General features: G+C 36.9%; 1 protein-coding gene across 1 annotated transcript in view; it reads right to left on the bottom strand.

The window, feature by feature from the left end:
* Nucleotides 1–18,739, bottom strand: part of DNAH11 (dynein axonemal heavy chain 11) — a 195,441-nt gene that overhangs the window by 35,304 nt on the left and 141,398 nt on the right. The window contains exons 63-68 of the mRNA XM_087948111.1: nucleotides 16,637–16,810; nucleotides 15,941–16,176; nucleotides 14,602–14,724; nucleotides 5,479–5,683; nucleotides 4,473–4,637; nucleotides 2,441–2,581 (exon numbers count right to left, since the gene is read on the bottom strand). Coding sequence (XP_087804237.1) covers nucleotides 2,441–2,581; nucleotides 4,473–4,637; nucleotides 5,479–5,683; nucleotides 14,602–14,724; nucleotides 15,941–16,176; nucleotides 16,637–16,810 — 1,044 coding nt within the window. The remainder of the gene's footprint in view (nucleotides 1–2,440; nucleotides 2,582–4,472; nucleotides 4,638–5,478; nucleotides 5,684–14,601; nucleotides 14,725–15,940; nucleotides 16,177–16,636; nucleotides 16,811–18,739) is intronic.

Consider the following 18,739-nt stretch of genomic DNA (forward strand, 5'->3'; position numbering starts at 1 on the left):
AGTCTAAACTAGGCCTCATTTCTGATGCATCAGGTCTCTCTCTCTCTCTCTCCCTCCCTCCTTCCCTCCCTCCCTCCCTCCTTCCCTCCCTCCCTCTCAGACTGGCGTTGCTCTACTTTCCCGATGTGCCTGCGGGGCTGGCGCTTCGAACATGGATGGATGGATGGATAGAGAGAAAGAGAGAGAGACAGGCAGGCAGGTAGGTAGGCAGGAAGGCAGGCAGGCAAACAGACAGATCTTTTGGATGGACAGATGGACAGACAGACAGAATGCGACAGCGGTGGCATTTTGGGAAAGCGGTGGCAGCAACTTTTCCCAACGTGCTGCCACATTCGAGGCACCGGTTCTGGAGCATTACTACAGTCAATGGGTGAACCTGCAGGGCCGGCGCCTCGAACGCCCCCTATCGCCTCTTAACATCCCCAATGGGGCTGGCAGAGGGGGGCTAAGAGGTGGCAGGGGGGCGTTCGGGGTGCTGGCCGGCCCTGCAGTTTCACCTATTGACTAGCACTGCTCTGGAGCCGGTGCCTCCAATGCGGAAGCGGTGGCACATTACATGCCGCCATGGCCACGTTTGACGCACTGACCCCTGCCGCCTCTTAGCACCCTTCTGATGGCCCCCTTGGGGATGCTAAGAGGTGGCAGGGGGGCGTTCGAGGCACCGGCCCTGCAGGTTCACCCATTGACTGTAGCACCCCTCTGCAGCCGGCACCTCCAATGTGGAAGCGGTGGCACGTTACATACCGCCACGGCCGTGTTCGATGCACCGCCCCCCTGCCACCTCTTAGTGCCTCCTGTGGCCCCTTTGGGGATGCTAAGAGGTGGCAGGGGGGCGTTCAAGGCCGTGCAGGTTCACCCATTGACTGTAGCACCCCTCCGGAGCCGGCACCTCAATGGGTGAACCTGCAGGGCCAGCTGGTGCCTTGAACACCCCCCTACCACCTTTTAGCACCCCTCTGCCAGCCCCTTTGGGGACACTAAGAGGTGGCAGGAGGATGGTGCATTGAACGCTGCCGCAGCAGCACATAACGTGCCACCACTTCTGCATTGGAGGCGCTGGCTCCAGAGCGGTGCTACAGTCAATGGGTGAACCTGCAGGACTGGCGCCTCGAATGCCCCCTTGCCGCCTCTTAGCATCCCCAAGGGGGCCAGCAGAGGGGTGCTAAGAGGCAGCAGGGGCGTGGTGCATCGAACGCGGCTGTGGTGGCATGTAATGTGCCACCGCTTCCTCATTGGAGGTGCCGGCTCTGGAGCAGTGCTAATCCATGAGTGAACCTGCAGGGCCGGCGCCTCGAACACCCCCTTGCCACCTCTTATGCTCTCCTGCCAGCCCCCTTGCCTCTTAGCGCCCCCCTAAGGCATCCCACTGCCCCCCAGGGGGCAGTACCGCCCACTTTGGGAACCATTGATTTCGACTCTAGAAAAACTACAGAGAAGAGCAACCAGGATGATTAGGGGACTGGAGGCTAAAACATACAACGAACAGTTGCAGAAACTGGGCTTGGCTAGTCTAGTAAAGAGAAGGACCAGGGGAGACATGATAGAGGTCTTCCAATATTTGAGGAGCTGCCACAGGGAGGCAGAGGTCAAGCTATTTTCTAAAGCGCCTGTAGGCCAGACAAGGAATAATGGATGGAAACTGAACAAGGAGAGATTTAATCTGGAAATGAGGAGAAACTTTCTGACAGTGAGAACAATCAACCAATGGAACAGCTTGCCCTGGGAAGTTGTGGGAGCGCCATCACTTGAGACTTTCAAGAAGAGATTGGCCTGCCATTGTCAGAAATGGTGTAGGGTCTCCCGTTTGGGCGGGGGGTTGGACTAGATGACCTACAAGGTACCTTCCAACTCTGATTATCTGTTTGAATCTGTCTGTTTAATCAAGTCTAATGTTAACTTATCAAGTCCTCAAATGTTGCATGTTTTTCTCCTCAAACAAAAAAACAGGAAATAAAAGAAATAGGTGGGAAATAGGTGGCATGGATGAAGTACTGGATGATACCATAATGGATTGAAGCTTGGAGCAAGAAGGGCCTGGACAGTGTTGCTTGCAGCTGTTCTGAATAATTCTAACGTTCTCTTATGATTATCTGCTGTTCAAAGTTGCTACTATTCTGTTTAAAATTTCATTAACTGCTATTGACACTGGAAAACAGCAGTATATTCTAAGAAGATATCACATTTGTTGGGAGTGCGATACAATCATATTTTTCCATTTCACAATTCTCTAGCTAGAAATTTTCTGCAAATTTTCAATATAATATAAACTATTATGATTTGACCATAATAACAGGAGGGCATAATAAGTGACTTTAAGTTATTTAAAAATTATCATATCACTTTCCTACTTTCTTCGGATATGATTGCTGGTAATCAAGCTGTTTGCAGCTCTGCATTTATTTTTTACTTTCAGAAATAAAGCAAGTAAAAGTTAAAGTACCTTCAGTGAAAACTGATAGATGGGATTGATTTTGCTTAGATCCTGAATGACAAAATAAAGAAGAGAAGCTCTTGCAGCTGCTGGTCTGTAATGCTCTCTGGCTTCATTAATATTAACTTCATTTTCTCTGGCTTCTGCAGCCTGTGAGATAACAACAAAGAAGGTATCATAATTATTGTAAGAGCAAATTCACAGTAATGTTTAAGCTGCAATCTTACACAAAATTACTTAGGCAAAATCCCCATTGAGTTAAGAACAAGAACTGTAGAGAAGTAGGAGTATATAATTTACAGTGGTTAACCGTTGAGCTGCTAAATCACTTTTCTAAAGGATGCTTTAAAATGGGAACTAAAATACTAGCATCTATAATGAATCCATATCAAGCGTTCAGGATTGTTGATAGATTGTTTGGATAATATTCCTTATGAAAAATACAAAGGTCAAAAGTCTATAAGAAGATGTGCAGTTATTCCAAGGAAGATAAGGATGATTAGATGAAAACTGTAAATAAGCATTTGTAGGACTATGCAGGCCAGTATCTTCAATAATATTATTTACACAGAAATAGCAGTCTCAAAAGATGAAAGTTAAAGTCATACTTTTTATGTCATACTTACATAACTCTGTAAATATTGATAGTGATAATAGTGTATATTATAATATTAAAATATATTGTATTAGCCAATAGATATTTTATATCTTATTATTTTTATCACACACACACACACACACACACACACACACACACACACATATATTACACACACACAAACATATATATCTTCGTCGTCATTCAGTCATGCTCAACATTGGGCCGCTCTATGGATCAACTCTCTCATGCCCCTCTGCCTCATGCTCTGCCTCCTTCAGATCTGACATGGTCATTCCGATGTCATATTTTACAGTGTCCATGGGTTCTGACTTGGACTTCTTTGTTTTTTATTTTTGCAATCCATGGGATGCATAATATATACCTCCAGCAGCAAAGTTTTATATATAAATTATAATATAATGATAATATAATTAATATAATAATATAATATGAGATAATATTATTCCAGAGCTCCGGTGGCCTAGAAGTGAAACTCTCGTCTCACAATCAGGAGGCTGTGAGTTCAATCCTAGGTTGAGGCTAATATTTGGAATAGACTCTCCTGCTTGAGCAGAGGGTTGGACCAGAGGACCTCCAAGGTCCCTTCCAACTCTCTTATTCTATGATTCTATGAGATATGATAATGCGATGCGATGCGATGCGATGCGATGCGATGCAATGCAATGCAATGCAATGCGATGCGATCCGATGCGATGCAATGCGATGCAATGCGATGCAATGCGATGCAATGCGATGCAATGCGATGCAATGCAATGCAATATAATGTACTCTGGTGGTGCAGTGGTTCAAATGCAGCGTTACAAATAAACTTTGCCCACAGCCTGGAGTTCGATCTTGACTCAGCTTTCCATCCTTCCAAGCTTAGTAAAATGAGGACCCAGATTGTAGAGGTCAGTAAGTTGACATTGTAAACCGGGGTCCCCAACCCCTGGCCATGACCCACTACCAGGTTGTGGCCTGTTTGAAACTGGGCCGCGGGAGAAATGGGCAAACGAGTGCATGTGAAGCTCCATTTGCATGAGTGGAGGATGCCCGCACTCACATACAAAGCTCCATTCATGCGAGTGGAGATTTACATGCAAGCACAATAGCCTCCCATTCATACAAGGACCATAAATGCTTTATGATGTTATGATTCCACCCTTCTCCATTAATCAACTTTTAAATGTCACTGGCCAAGTGGTTTTAATATCACAATAACAAGCACTGAGCATTTAAAAATAGGAAGATGATTTGTCATTAGCCACTATAGTGAGCACATTGTGTTCCAAACCAGTTATTATTTCCTATATTGAGGATATCAAACTGCTAACATTTATGTCACAAGAAAGAAGGAGATCCACATAGCATATCTGGATTTGTCTTCAGATAAAAATATGTACTTGCAGTAAGCAAAATCAAACCCTAAAGCTGAAGTACCTTGAATTCTATCTCTGCCGCCATTAATTTTGTGGTTTCAAGTTTTTCCACAAGTTCAGTATCTCCCAAGAAGCTGCCTTCAGCAGCAGAAAGGCGAAAAAGTAGATCATCTTCTAAGACCTTCAGTTGAATTTTGAAATCATTCTGTTGTTTGGTCAGAAGAGACTAGGAAACATAATGAAAAAGTTTGGAAACTAGGGATTATTCATTATCAGATCAATTTTACTGCTCAGTAATCCACACTTTACACTGTAAGATTGATTCCAACCTCTCTTAGATATTTTAGGTACATATATAAACACATTTTCCTTTTTTATTTTATTCTAATTAACTGCGATTTCTGTATCCTACACGTTGGTCTATGACCAAATAAAGATTTGTTGATGTTGATGATCATGACAATGATGATGATGTCTATATTTGCAAGAACTGACAGGAATTGCAGTTCAACAGTAGCAGAGTATCCCACCTTGTCTAGAACATGATAAATGGTAGCATTAGTGATGTTTGATGATGTACGATTAGTAGATTGTACATACATAAAGGTTGAATTCAAGAAGTACAGGTAATCCTCAATCTATAATCTTTTGTTTAACAAGGGTTCAAGGGTTGAAAAAAGTAAGTTATGACCAGTCCTTGCACCTATGACTATTGTAGCATTCTGCATTACATGATCAACATTTGAGTACTTGGCAATAGTATATATTAACGACAGTTGCAGTGTCTCAGAGTCATATGATCACTATTTGATCGCATGACCATCAACTAGCTTTTAACAGGCTAAGTCAAATATGAAATTTATTCACTGAGAATTTGCTTATACTCTTCTGCCAGCTGTTTAATTACTATATTATTTTAACATGTTTTTCATTAATTTGAGTTTGTATCTTTACCTTTTTATATGGTTATATGATTTACATGGTGATTATCATCTCACAGAAAAAATTAACAAATAAATAACAGAAACTAATAAACTGTGTGATACCATAGCATCATGGGGGCTTACCTTCACTGTCTCCAACTCTGGTCGTTCAGTACTAACAACCTCAGCCAACAACTGGTCTTCCAATCCATCCTTTGTGACTGTGAAATTAATTAAAGTGGTCTGAGCCTGCAACTCTGGTTTATAGTGGGGGTTGGCCAGCTTAGTGTGAAGAATGAGACGGAAATTCTTGTTGAATTCACATTCTCTGTCTTCAATTTTGATATACCTGAGATTGATTAAAATGAAAATTATTACAATATTGAGTTCTCAAAAAATGCAAAAAGCATGTCAAAGGAAGCTAAGCATGACTCACATTATTATAAATAAAGCTGATGCTGTGCTTTAGTTTTCAACATGCAACTTTCCATTAGATATTTTTTTTTAAAAAAACCAGTTAAGAAAAATTAAATTCACATGGGGATTTATGCATTCCCTGTTTAAAAACTTGTGTCATAGCCAGTTTTGAAAACACACAGATTATTTAAAGTATGGAAGAAGGGAAAGCAAATATACAAATATAACTCATTGGGGGAAAATTCAAATAAAATTCTAGCCACCTGGCATTCACCAATCACCCTAGTTTTCAGCCAGTTTAAAAAGCTAGGTTTTTAGATCTGTTTTGAAGGACAGCATCAAAAGACAGCATATTTGGGGCCAAGCAAGTTTGTCAAGGATGGTAATCTAGTAGGTCGGTGCAACTACAGAGAAGGCATAACTGCAGGATCACACTAGATGGCACTGTTTAATCTTTGGCACCTCAGAGTATGCCCATTTGATCAGACAGAATCTAAGAAAAGTGGTTTCATAAATAGAAAGTAATATGCTAAAGCCAATCCTAAAATCTGGTACCAAACTATATTTTGAAATATTGTTCTCTTTGTGTGGGCAGTTTTTTTAAAATAATAATTTAAAAATTGTTGTACAGTTTGAATATGTCATAAGATGTCTATTTACAGAACATATGCTGAACTTCAATAAGCACTCTGCTGCAAGGGAAAATGGAAGAATGATTTCAGAAATTGGCAATAGAACAAAGAGGGCAATTTTGTAACTCACTGTTTTCCTTTATTTACAGAGAAACTTACCTGGGGAACAATTTCATGGTATTGCGATGCTAAAATGGCTCATTTTAAAATGAGATCTGGAGCCTTGTACTAAAATTGCACTTTATATGTGCTCAATCCTCAGAAGTGATAAATTATTACCAATTTTTGTGGTTATCAGCTATGAAAGGCAAGCACTGCACAATGATTCAGTGAGTTTTATCACTATAGCTATGTTGGGGATTTTATTTAATTGCAGATTTGGGGAAAATAAATGTTTGTGCTATTGCTCTCTTATGGTTCAGTTACGATAGCAGCCAAAGATGTAGAGGGGAAAAGGATGACAGAATTAATTCATCCAATTCAATAAAAGACATTTATGTAGAGGTTAACTCTGGAATGCAAGGTATAGTAATCATGGATTTTTTTCCCAGTATCCAGTACAACTGATGTGAATGGAATCCGTAGAGAAGCTCTGGTAGAGCAAAACCTTCACCTTCACATAGTGAAATTTATATTGGCCGCTCTAGGATCTTTGTAACACAATGGACAAATATCTCTCTCCAACAATACCTACTTACACATTATATATTTTCATTGTAACCTTGTGTCAAATATTTTAAACACATGAATATTCATGTGCAGGAAGAGAAACGCAAAGCTAAATTGTGTGAACAAACAGATTTCTTGGTCTTTGCTCTTATACAACTCTTTAATGCATACAATAATAGAAAGAGTAAACAATTAATGTAAACAATTATTACAGAAATCATTGTATCCTAATGAATTGAGCTTCTCCACTTGGAACAAGAGAATATTATTAAAAAATACTTATGAGAATCCAAAGGTTTGCTGAAATATGAAAAAGCAGAAAATGAAAGCATACTAAACTAATTCCTCTGATATGTCCTCTGATAATGCAGAGGATGAGTTGTAATGGATCAGGTGTAGAAAGAATTTGTTACTTTCAATCACAGCAGGCAGAAGCTATAAGTTTATCAAACCAGTGGAGAAAGATAAAAGCTAAACTGTTAAACTAAAAGATGAACACATTTGCACTAGGTTTGAAAGTAAACGGTAACACTTTACTGCATTATCTTGCATGAAATGACCCCCTCCCAAATTATCTCAGCTAGATAAAAATGGTATTTAATGATAGTCAGAACAAAACAGTTTTCAATATTGCTCATTTGGAGTATAAGGCATGCTTGATATGGCAATCTGCACACCAATTTGATTTGAAGAGTCTCCTGATCACTATATGTAATGATTTCTTTCACCAAAGCATACATAGAAAGTTGAAACTTACTTTCAACACCCAAGCAAGTAATTTTGGTATATACTGCAAATTATAATTGGCTTAAAGTTCCTAAAAGTGGATTGGGCACTTTATAGTTTATAGGCATGTTGTAAAGATATGGGCAGGGCTGGCTCTATGTTTGATGTAATTCATAATATATTTCTGGTTGGCTCCATCATATGACAATATATCTGAGACCTGGAGGACTTACATGATGGTTAAAATACTCCTAATGTATTTGTCAGTAAAGCTTCAGCAAGAACACAGATAAAGCAGTATTGAGAGTGAGAATGCATTTTTCTACCTGGCAATTTGTGGTTGCCACAGCATGACTGAAGCTCTTTTAGAGTTATACTAGTGTATTTAAGGATGACAATTGCTTCACAGAGACAGTAGAGCCTCCTTTGTTTATTTGATTACATATAAGCCGATTTAGAGGAAGAGTGGAAAACACCCCCCCCCCACACACACACACTATTTATAGCATTGTCCAAACTTTCTTCCTCTAACTTCATCCAACTCCCAGGGCTATTTTCTGGCAATCACCAACTCTGTTGCTTAGCTACCAATTCGCCCCTTTCTCTTCCTCCATCCCTCTCATGTTTCACTATGAAAGAGAGATAGGGAGGGAATTGACTGAGTTCCTTTGGGCTATGCTTAAAGCTTTCATTCTGCTTTTTCAGACTTTATATGTTGTCCTTCTGCATAGATTTTGTGTGACGCTTCTAGCTGGGTTTTCTGTCTAGTCCTTCCTGTCTGGAGTTTGCAGACATCTCAATACGCAATACAGAATAGAGATGGAAGGGACTTTGAGGTCTTCTAGTGAAACCTCTTGCCCAAAAGGATTCACTCCTTGTCCAGCCTCTTCTTAAAAAGCCTCTAGTGATGAAGCGCCCACAAGATATGAAGGCAATCTGTTCCACAATTGTTCTCACTGTTAGGAAGTTTCTCCTTAATTCTAGGTTGCTTCTCTCCTTGATTAATTTTGTTCCTTTGATTAATCTTGATCATGTTTGATCAAAAACAATTGATTTGATTGATCAAACAATCGATAAAAAAAAAAATCAAGATTGATTTATCCTGTTCCCTCTGCCCCTGTCTGCCTTCATTTTGGGGTGATGTATATCTTTCTATCTGGATTTTTACTTCTCTTCTGGAGGAAGGGCTCCCGCTGGTATCTCTACACTCTTCTCTGGAATGAGAAAGTGGAAACTACACATGCTCATGCTATCTCTCTCCAGCCACCAACTTCCTGAACAGTTTTTCCAAAGGCATTTCCAAAGGAATTTTCAAATTGTAAATCACCGAACCGGTAGTTACACTGGTCGGATCCCACCCCTGATCTTTTCTCTCTACCTCTTTCTCATTTCCTTTACAACTCAAACTGGAGCATGAGCCCCAACAACTGAGGTAGTGCTCACCTCCTCTGAGCTTTAAATTTCAAGATTTATACTGTACAGTAGGCTTGGCCAATCAAAATGTTGTCCCGTCCTCCCACAATAGTCCTGGCTGGCATTCAGGGCTGTTCATCTGCCCTCATAAGAGCACAGCTGCATTCCAGGGTCACATTTGAGGTTCTCCTCCCTCAAAACTTTTTATATTTTCTTCTGCTGAACCACAACAGCACAACAGCAGCAGCCTGGCCACAAAATCCCTATGCTGAAGGATGCACATTATCTATATAAAAACATAATGGTTCTACACCTTTGAGTCAAGATGCTTGAAGATGCTTCCATGTTTTCAGACTTTAATTAGTATTAATGGCAATCTGGATGCTGAAAACACTGTATTCTGGTATTTCAGGATCTTCCTTCGTAATTTTTAATGTTACAACAACTTCCAAAAAGTAAAGGCAGGATATAATTTTAAGAAGTTGCTTCACAGATCATGAGGTTTGCTAATATGCAAAGCCAGTAAATTTGCTTTGCAAGGTGCATATGCTGATAAATCTTTCCAGTAATACTTTCTGTCGATTGATATCACAAGATATATTTTATTTAAAATTAGGATTGTCTGAAGCTCAGTAGATCTAATTATTTGTAATTACCTAGTTGTTGTCAGTATGTGGCCCTTTTATGACAGCAGTAGCTGTAGTAGGTCAGGTTCATCTGTATATCTTTTCAAACATAGGATTAATGTACTATTGATAAAACCATTACTAGAACCAAATTAAAGTCTGAGCTGATGTATTGGTCCATAGGGTGCTGTCAGACATGAAAGGAGTAATTAGTATTCATTACTTCATACTGTGCAACATTCCAATTATTAATGAACTTCAAACTGTTGATCTGCATCAAATCTATCATAAGCATCTTTCTTTATTACAAGAGGATTGGAGAGTGTGAGTGTGAGTAGAAGAAATACTAACAAAATTACTGAAATAAACAAAAAGTACAACCTGCTGAAAATGCTGTAAATATGGTTTGCATGTTTTTGCTCTCTGTAGCCTCAGAACTTAGGGTGAATTCAATAACTGATGAACTAGTCATGGACTATATTGAAAAGAAGAGATGAAAGGAATTTCAGTATGGAACAATTGAAGACTGCTTTGTTCCACAGACAGAATGAGGGTAGTCTGTTGCAGCAAAACAGCACTTAAGAGATGTTGTGTTTATTGTGATACTTGCTTTAGATTAATGAAATAAAGTTCTTTTGTGCCAGGTTGCAAAAAAAAAAAATCCACACACATACAGATACTATTTCTATTTGAAACATTAATCATTTATTGTCAACTAGTGCTGCAGTAAATAATTATCTTATCTACACTTAAGCTTTGCTTGAAATGATAATAAATTATATTTCTTGTACTTCATGGGCTTGGACTCCACTATAAATATAATTATATATAATTATGTATATGGTTGAGCTTTTCATACAAATTCTCAGATGTATTTATAACAATTAAATATCTTTTTTGGTATGACAATTTATCACTTCCAATACCTGTATAAAAATAGGTGTGTATCTGTCCATCATATCCAAACTGAGAGTATATCACTTCAACATTAAATATTGATCCTACTTCAGAAAAGCAAATATAATAAATCTGCTACTTTTAATGTCACCCAATCTTTGAATGTGCAACTTAATGGACATGCATATGCTTTGCATGCATATATCTTATTTTGTTGGAAACTGCAACTTTTACTTCTATTTTCTTTGAATCTGGTTTATTTTCCCAATGGAACAGTCAGAGATGAATGAGTACAATAAAAAAATCCTGCTCAGTTATTAAATTTACTAAGTTTACATCACTACTCATGAGTCTTAATGATCTCAGGGATATATATATTACATATTATTGAAGAAAGTTTGAGCTCCTTGGAATAAGTAATAAATTGTTTAATTAAATAGTATAATAATATACATATTTAAAAGTTATACCAACTACTGTCTGACAAAATATATAAAATAGTTTTCATTAAGCTATCAAGGTGCAGTCAATACATTTAGAAAACTCTAATTTAACATTGGCCATAAGCATTTCACTTAATAAACACAATGCAATATGGTAGTAGTGCACTATAATTTATTACTTGAAATAGATAACATCAATAGTACTATATGATGGTGTGGGTGATATCTCAATGAAAATGAATATGCCTTATGAGTAAAGAACTCCATGTTTCAGCATATGAAGATGCTGGGAGAATTTTTAATCCTTGGCAAGATTAACTATTCTTAAACCCAGGCCTGATGCTTCTAAAAGCAGTATATTATATTGCTTTGATTAGCAGCTACTCATAAGAATGTATATTTGGAAGGCTATAAAAATGCAGTAAAAAAAATAGTAAAAACACCGAACATTATTGGTGTTTTTATTGTTTACCAATTCTTTGTGTGTCCAATCAACTTGGCCAATAAAGAGTTCTATTCTGTTCTGTTCTGTTTTATTCTATTCTATGACTATTTCATTTTAATGTAATATAAATACTTTTAACTTTCAGAAAAACAATGCTGAAAATGTGTATGTTTTGCAATATGTTAAAGATCAACAATTAATTAATTTTATACAAAAAGCAATGTGTTTTTGTGCATGCATGCACTTTTTTAGGTCTGTTTCCTTGTTCAGTGAGAAAAATCCAGTCTGTTTTGGGGTTGAACAAGTGCAATGAAGTTTGGCTCAATGTCTGAGGTGAATATGTGAAGGATAGCTAATAGGTGATCATTAGAGGGAGACAAAGAGGATCTGAAGCTAGATGTGTTGAACTTTACCACTGAGAATGTTTGTTCACATATGTAAGAAGATCCAAACATCTTCTGATATGTAAGTAGATCCTAACATCTTCTGAGTAATCTTCATGTGTGGAAAGTTCTCCTCTTTAGAGGAGAATAAAAATCCAGCAGTGATACTGACTTAAAATACTCTGCCAATATTTATTTATTTATTTATTTATTTATTTGATTTGCCAATTGTTTACAAGATAATAAGTATAAGTGTATACATAGTTGTGAATACATGAAATGGGTACATATAAGAAAAATAAAAGAATAAGAGAAACAATAGGACAGGGACGGTAGGCACGATGGTGCGCTTATGCACGCCCCCTACAGACCTCTTAGGAAAGGGGTGAGGTCAATAGTAGACAGTCTAAGGTTAAAGTTTTTGGGGTTTGGGGAAGAGACTACAGAGTCGGGTAGAGTATTCCAGACATTGACCACTCTATTGCTGAAGTCGTATTTCCTGCAATCAAGTTTGGTGCGATTAACCTTGAGTTTGTATCTATTGTGTGCTCTTGTGTTGTTATGGTTGAAGCTGAAGTATTCATTGACAGGTAGGACATTGCAATGTATGATTTTATATACCATGCTTAAGTCAGACCGAAGACGGCGTAATTCAAGGTTTTCTAGTTTTAGAATTTCAAGTCTGGTGGCATAAGGTATTCTACAATGAGTAGAAGAGTGGAGAACTCTTCTTGTGAAATATCAGATTGTAAATCAGTGAGTTCCAGCTGAACATCAATGGGTGAATTATCCACACTGCAGGTAAAGGGAGAAAGAAAATCAAGTGCATTTCATTCTCAAATGTTTTGAAGTCTTGAAATTGCCGTGAAAACTCACCAAGCAATGCACCTAGCGTGTGTAAGTACCTGCAGAAGTGGCTTCCTTTAGTGTTGGTGTCCTCCATTTGGTTTGAAAGAAACTACAACCTTCTAGTGGAAGCCTTCATCAAGCTATGCATTTCATGTACAAAAAGATCCTTGCATTTGCAGTATGGTATTTAGTTCCTTCATTAGTACAGTCACATCAACAGCAAATTCAAAATCTGCCATCCAGTCTGCATCTAAGAGCTCTGGGATATCATTCCCTTTCTTCTCACATAACTTTTGAATCTCTACTCTCACACCCTGTAATATTTTAAGCATTTTTTTGCCCAGGCTGAACCAGTCTCATGATCCTGCAGAAGTGCAACAAACTGTCTGTGACTCTATGTTCTTGCCCTGATAAAGTTAACTATTTTAGGTACAACATCTCTTGATATACAATGTAATGTAAAAACACCAATTTCTGTTCAGGGTTCATTTCAGTCATTTTATTCTACATCTGGTTCAAAAGTTTGACATTTTTCCTCATCAGATTTGGACCAGCAACTATAGTAAATGCTGCCAGTTTATCCCATTTCGGTCCCAGCTTGTCCAAGTATGCATTTATGTCTATGAACAAATCACTTGCTGTTATCATCCCTTTCATTGAAGGCATTTAAGATTCCTCCATAATCTTAAAGTCCTTCATTATCCCACGTACAAAGATGAGTAACTGGCTGCGTCACAGACATTGCTGCTCTCATCCAAAACCAAGGAGAAACAGTAAAAATTATCTGCTTGTTTTGCAGCTGAAGCTTCAGATTTCCTGTGATGTCCTCAATCTTTTTCATTGTGGTTTGTCTCATATTCTACTTTTTCTCAAGGCATATTAGCACTTAGCACATATTAGACAGAGTCCACCAAACTGTCTTTGAGAAACTTTCCATCAAAAAATGGCTTACTGTTTTTTGAAATTTTGCAAGATATCACATAACTGGTTTTGAATGCTCCATCCCTGGATGTGCAAAGCTTGGTAAAAAGTCCTTGTTGGTTTTGCAGCTTATCTAGCAAGCATCAGATGCCCAAGCCCGCTGTGCACCATTTCTATGCAAGTTTACTCACATAGTGGCAATCTAAATTGTAATCCTTACATGACAATCTATACTGCACAAAGTAAGTACATGACTTTTACCTCTGACTTCAGTAAATAAAAACTTATTAAGTCCATGTCTTGAAATACTCTGTACCAATTTTTAATGTGAGCTGAAATTTTTAAGGGCTAACAGCTAGATCAGCATCTCTTGTAAATATCTATTCTCCAATGCATTACTGTGAAGGTTCATAGGCACATGGACACATATATGAATTGAAAAAAATAGCAATCACCCTTAAAAAAAAGCATACACTTGTATTGTATGGTGTACTCTGATTTATATTTGATTTATAATTTCCAGTTAACCTCACAGGCCAGACAGAGAGCACCAAATGGCCTGGAGCCATAAAATGTCCAGATCTGCCTTATATATAAAACCCTAATTTCTCACTTCTTTCATTGTACAATTGTCTCCTCTTCCTCGATTAGCCCTAGATATTTTTCATTTTTTTCATTTAACCATATACTTTCTTTAATATAAATATATTATAATGATACCTTAACCTAGAATGAAAAACAAATGTAATGGGAAAAAAATAACATTGTTTTAAAAACACTACTGACAGAAGAAAGACAATCACAATTACCACTTGCATACTTTTTTGTTCTTCAAAAAGTACTTACTTTCCCTTTTTAATGGTATTTCTTCCAAGCAAAGGATCAAGCACAGGGTCTATTTTCTCATCCAAGTTTTCAATCAGGACAACATCTCCACAAGCCAAAGTTCTTTCAATAGTTTTCAAAAATCTTAAATAAAATAATGAAAAGGATTTGTTCAAGACAATCTATGAAAAGCAGAACTGAACACAATTATTTATTCTCTCCATAGGATTTCTAAAAACAGCACTAGCAAATTTTCAAGCATTACTAATCTCCTTCCTACCAGGTATTTTGAGCAATTCAAGATGAAATAAATTGAGCAATTTGTTCCCAATAATAAATAATTTTTCTACTCTATATGTCCATTATCAATGTAAGTGGAATTAATTGCACAATGCTTTCATTTCCTATGGTCTCACTTGCCAAGTTTGTTAGGAAACCAAATTTATCTGGCTTAATTTTTCTATATTTTGCTCCTCAAGCTGAATGTAAGATTGAAAACAATCAGATCATATAGCTTTATATGAAACATACCTTGGGCACTTTCAACAACTGCAAAGTTAAGTTAAAGAAAATCCCTAAAGCAAATTTAGAACATTCTTACTGAGTGGTTAAAAACAGATGTGGGAACTCCCGCAGCCCAGAATAAAATATTCTACAGAATATTAAAAGAGGCAGAATATATTTCTCCTAAAGGAGAAGAGGAGAAAAGTCCTTTACAAAAGCAGAAAGCAGCTCCAGTCTTTCTGCTATAAGAAAACCATCTCAAGCAGAAGCCAGAAGAGGCTAGGCTTTATGAATGGATATTTTGAATCCATTCATAAAGCCAGGCCACTCTATTCATAAGATTAGTTCAGACAAACAACACCTAGGATTTGCATTTTCCCTTTTGCCTGTAGAACCACTTATGACCCCTACAGGAGCCCATAGGAATCTGGCAACAGCTATTAAAATATTAATGGCCATATTCTTACACAAGAACAGACATCTCCTCCCCAAATTGCATAAAAGCCCATCTATTCTCAACTGTAATTTGTTAGCAACTTGTTATTTCTGGCTACTAAATAACAGAGATCTCCCTTCCAATTTTACCCTGCCTCCAATTAATTTTTCCTGCATCTTTCTCCCAATCTGGAACAAGAACTGGACTAGATTTTACTTCTAACAAAACAAAAAGACTCATGCTCAAGTTAGATATCCAATATAACAGTACCAGTACATTGGAAAATAATTAAAATATAGGCATATTTGATAAATTCAGATTAATCTCTTCTGAAACACCCACTCAACATGTACTCTACATGTGCTAAATGACTTTGGGTGGGCAGGAAATATATCATGCTGTTATACAATCTGTACTTACCCCTTCTCTCCTAGAGTCATGATTTTAAGATCACTTCCATATTTATTCTTTATCCATTTAATCGCTTGTAGCTGAGGATCTATGAGAAGTGGCCAGCGTTCACAGTTTGTTAGAATAGCAGCATTTTCTATTGACATATTATCGCTGGGTAATCCTTCATTATTCCATGTTGCTATCATTGCATCATCAGTCAACATGGCAACCAGATCTAACTCTGTACTTGTTGGAATAGGAATCTTGAATAAAAAAAATATTTTTTCTGCAATGTCAAGCATTGTACAATAAACCATAATCAAGGAAGCAAGAATCACAAAGGTTTCAGTAAACAATTTTAATATGAGAATTAGATACAAGACATAAACCTCTGTAATCTGCAATAGGAAATTTCAGTCCTAATTTATGAGTAAGGTTATTAACATGGAATCTATTTTAAGTTTTGAAACTTTTTTTCCTGAGCTTTCTGCACACAGATTGAACTGCTGTTCAATAACAAGCTCTTCCATCTGTTGTTTTTCTTTAAAGATCTTGCTGTTTCTTGCTCAAATTTTTCACAATCTGTTGCATAATGTTTACAAAAGCCACAAGAAAAAAATGAAATAAAACAGCTGGTAGTAATATATCCATGTATTATTTGTATTTATTTTCATTAAAAATATGCCAGCAAGATATGGAAGTACAAAAATTGGAAATACTTACTTTTTGCAATTTCAGAAATGGAAGCCACATATGTTCTACTAGCTCTTGACGATAAAGTTTAGTAAAGGGACCAACATAAGAAACAAAAGCAGCTGTTAACAAAACATCACCGCATGCAGTTATTTCTTGTTCTTCAAAGGCTTTAATTGAGTGGTTCCAACGAATATTTTCAGACTGAAAGACAAGTAATAGGAGGGGGTCACCTTCTATGTGGGAATATATAAATGAGGTGCATATCTCATCCTTCCTGCCCCCTTCCAAGAAAACATCCTGTAGCATCCCCAACAGGGGGACTATTGGCTCCAATAAGGTGATAGTTGTCTCTTCTCCAGGGACAAGTTCCAGGTAAAGACTGCCAATCATTCTATCATTCTATGTTCTATGAGTACTAAGTACTTATGATACTTTAAGGATGGGAAAGTCTGATTTCTGAACAATAGTGGACAGTAAGCAGGATTTTTTTCATATCAGATGGTGATAAATGTTGACATTAGGGAGAAAAGATCTTGCTATGAATATATGAATATATGCTATGAATATGTACTATGAACATAGTATAACAACAAAAGATACAACAATAAAAGTTTATCTGAATTTTATCTACCAGTATCTGCTCAGATATTACTTCATTGCTTTGGTGACACTTGACATATTTGATAGAATAGTTAATCTGTTCTAAAGTTACCAATCTGAAATTGTGGTCCATGTGATGGATCAGAAAGAAACAGGATCATATTCCTAGTCAATTCTTCTCAGCCTACTTTGCAGTGAATAATACAACATGAATACCTTAAACTTCTTCAATAGGCAAGCCTTAAGCTTCTTGGAGAAAAAAAAATGTAATAAAAAAAGAAAAGTATGATCACAATTTCTTAATGCTGTTTTTGCACTGTGAGATAGATAGGCTAAAAGTGATATTTTCAAGACCATCAATGATTGGGAATTTGAATGCAGAAATTGATAATAATGTTCAACTGAATGATACAGCAACTATTTATTCAATGTGTTTCTGAAGAAATGGCTAAAATTCAGTATCTAAGTAGCACTCTACTAGGTATAAGCAAAAGTTAAAAAGACAAACATTACTTTTTGAAATTGTGTGTTATTTAATTTTGAAGCATTCTTATTTCCTGCAGTATATAACAGTTTCTTACTTAAATCATCAACTGAACCAAATCAAGCAACAAACTCATTAATTTGCAAGGAACTTTTCATTTATCCCCTGGTTGTTCTTGGCTTGTAATACATAAATAATAAAATGCCCCCCACCTCATTCTCAAACTAGCTTTGAAATTTGAAGATTTACTAAACATAGAATGATTGTCTATTAAAATCTTCAGTAATTTTACAGTTCTATTCCACTATCATAAATCACAAGTGACATTGGCTAACAAGAGTTTAAGAGTTGGAACATGCAGTGTAATAAATTTCCAGACAGTTAAAAATCACTATAATTTTATTATAATGCATTATAGATTGCCTGTAATATCATCCTGGCCGGGGTGACCCATTTCTAATTTTGAACAGCTGTTCAGCTCGGGAGTTAGTTAATGATTAAATATAAATTGCCTGATTTATTAGGCTGAATGGTTGAGCTTCCAGGTCAATTCTATATAGACAAAATCATCAGTCTTGATGCTTGTTAGAAGTTAACTATCTCCTGTTTAAGGGGAAAAATGCTCCAAGGAAGGGTTGGTGCTCTCAATTAATTTCCCCTTTTCTTTGCTTACTGAACAATACTCTACAGGAGAAAACAAATCCCATTATTGTGTAATAAATGTTTTCATCAGCTAAAATAAATAGCTGAGACTCAGAAAAAGTAGCTTGTAGGATGCCTTAAGACATTACAGGACCTAATGAAAGACATGAAACTATCTTTTATTTGGCTAGAACCTTTCAAGCACAGGCTACATGCTAATGATAAAATTTACTATTTTGTCATTTAAATACATTACCTAGAGGATATGCTTTGTAATTAACAGGTCATCATAAACGTTGTGTTATTTTTAATTTAAGCCCACACTGGCTTTTCTAACTAAGTTTATTTTAACTTGCTTAAATTAAACTTAATATTTCCAATGTTAACTAATTTTGTACAAAAAA

The sequence above is a fragment of the Notechis scutatus genome, chromosome Z (assembly GCF_049901735.1).
Source record: "Notechis scutatus isolate UNSWTSFEM ecotype Mainland chromosome Z, rNotScu1.2, whole genome shotgun sequence".
Classification (NCBI taxonomy): Eukaryota; Metazoa; Chordata; class Lepidosauria; order Squamata; family Elapidae; genus Notechis; species Notechis scutatus.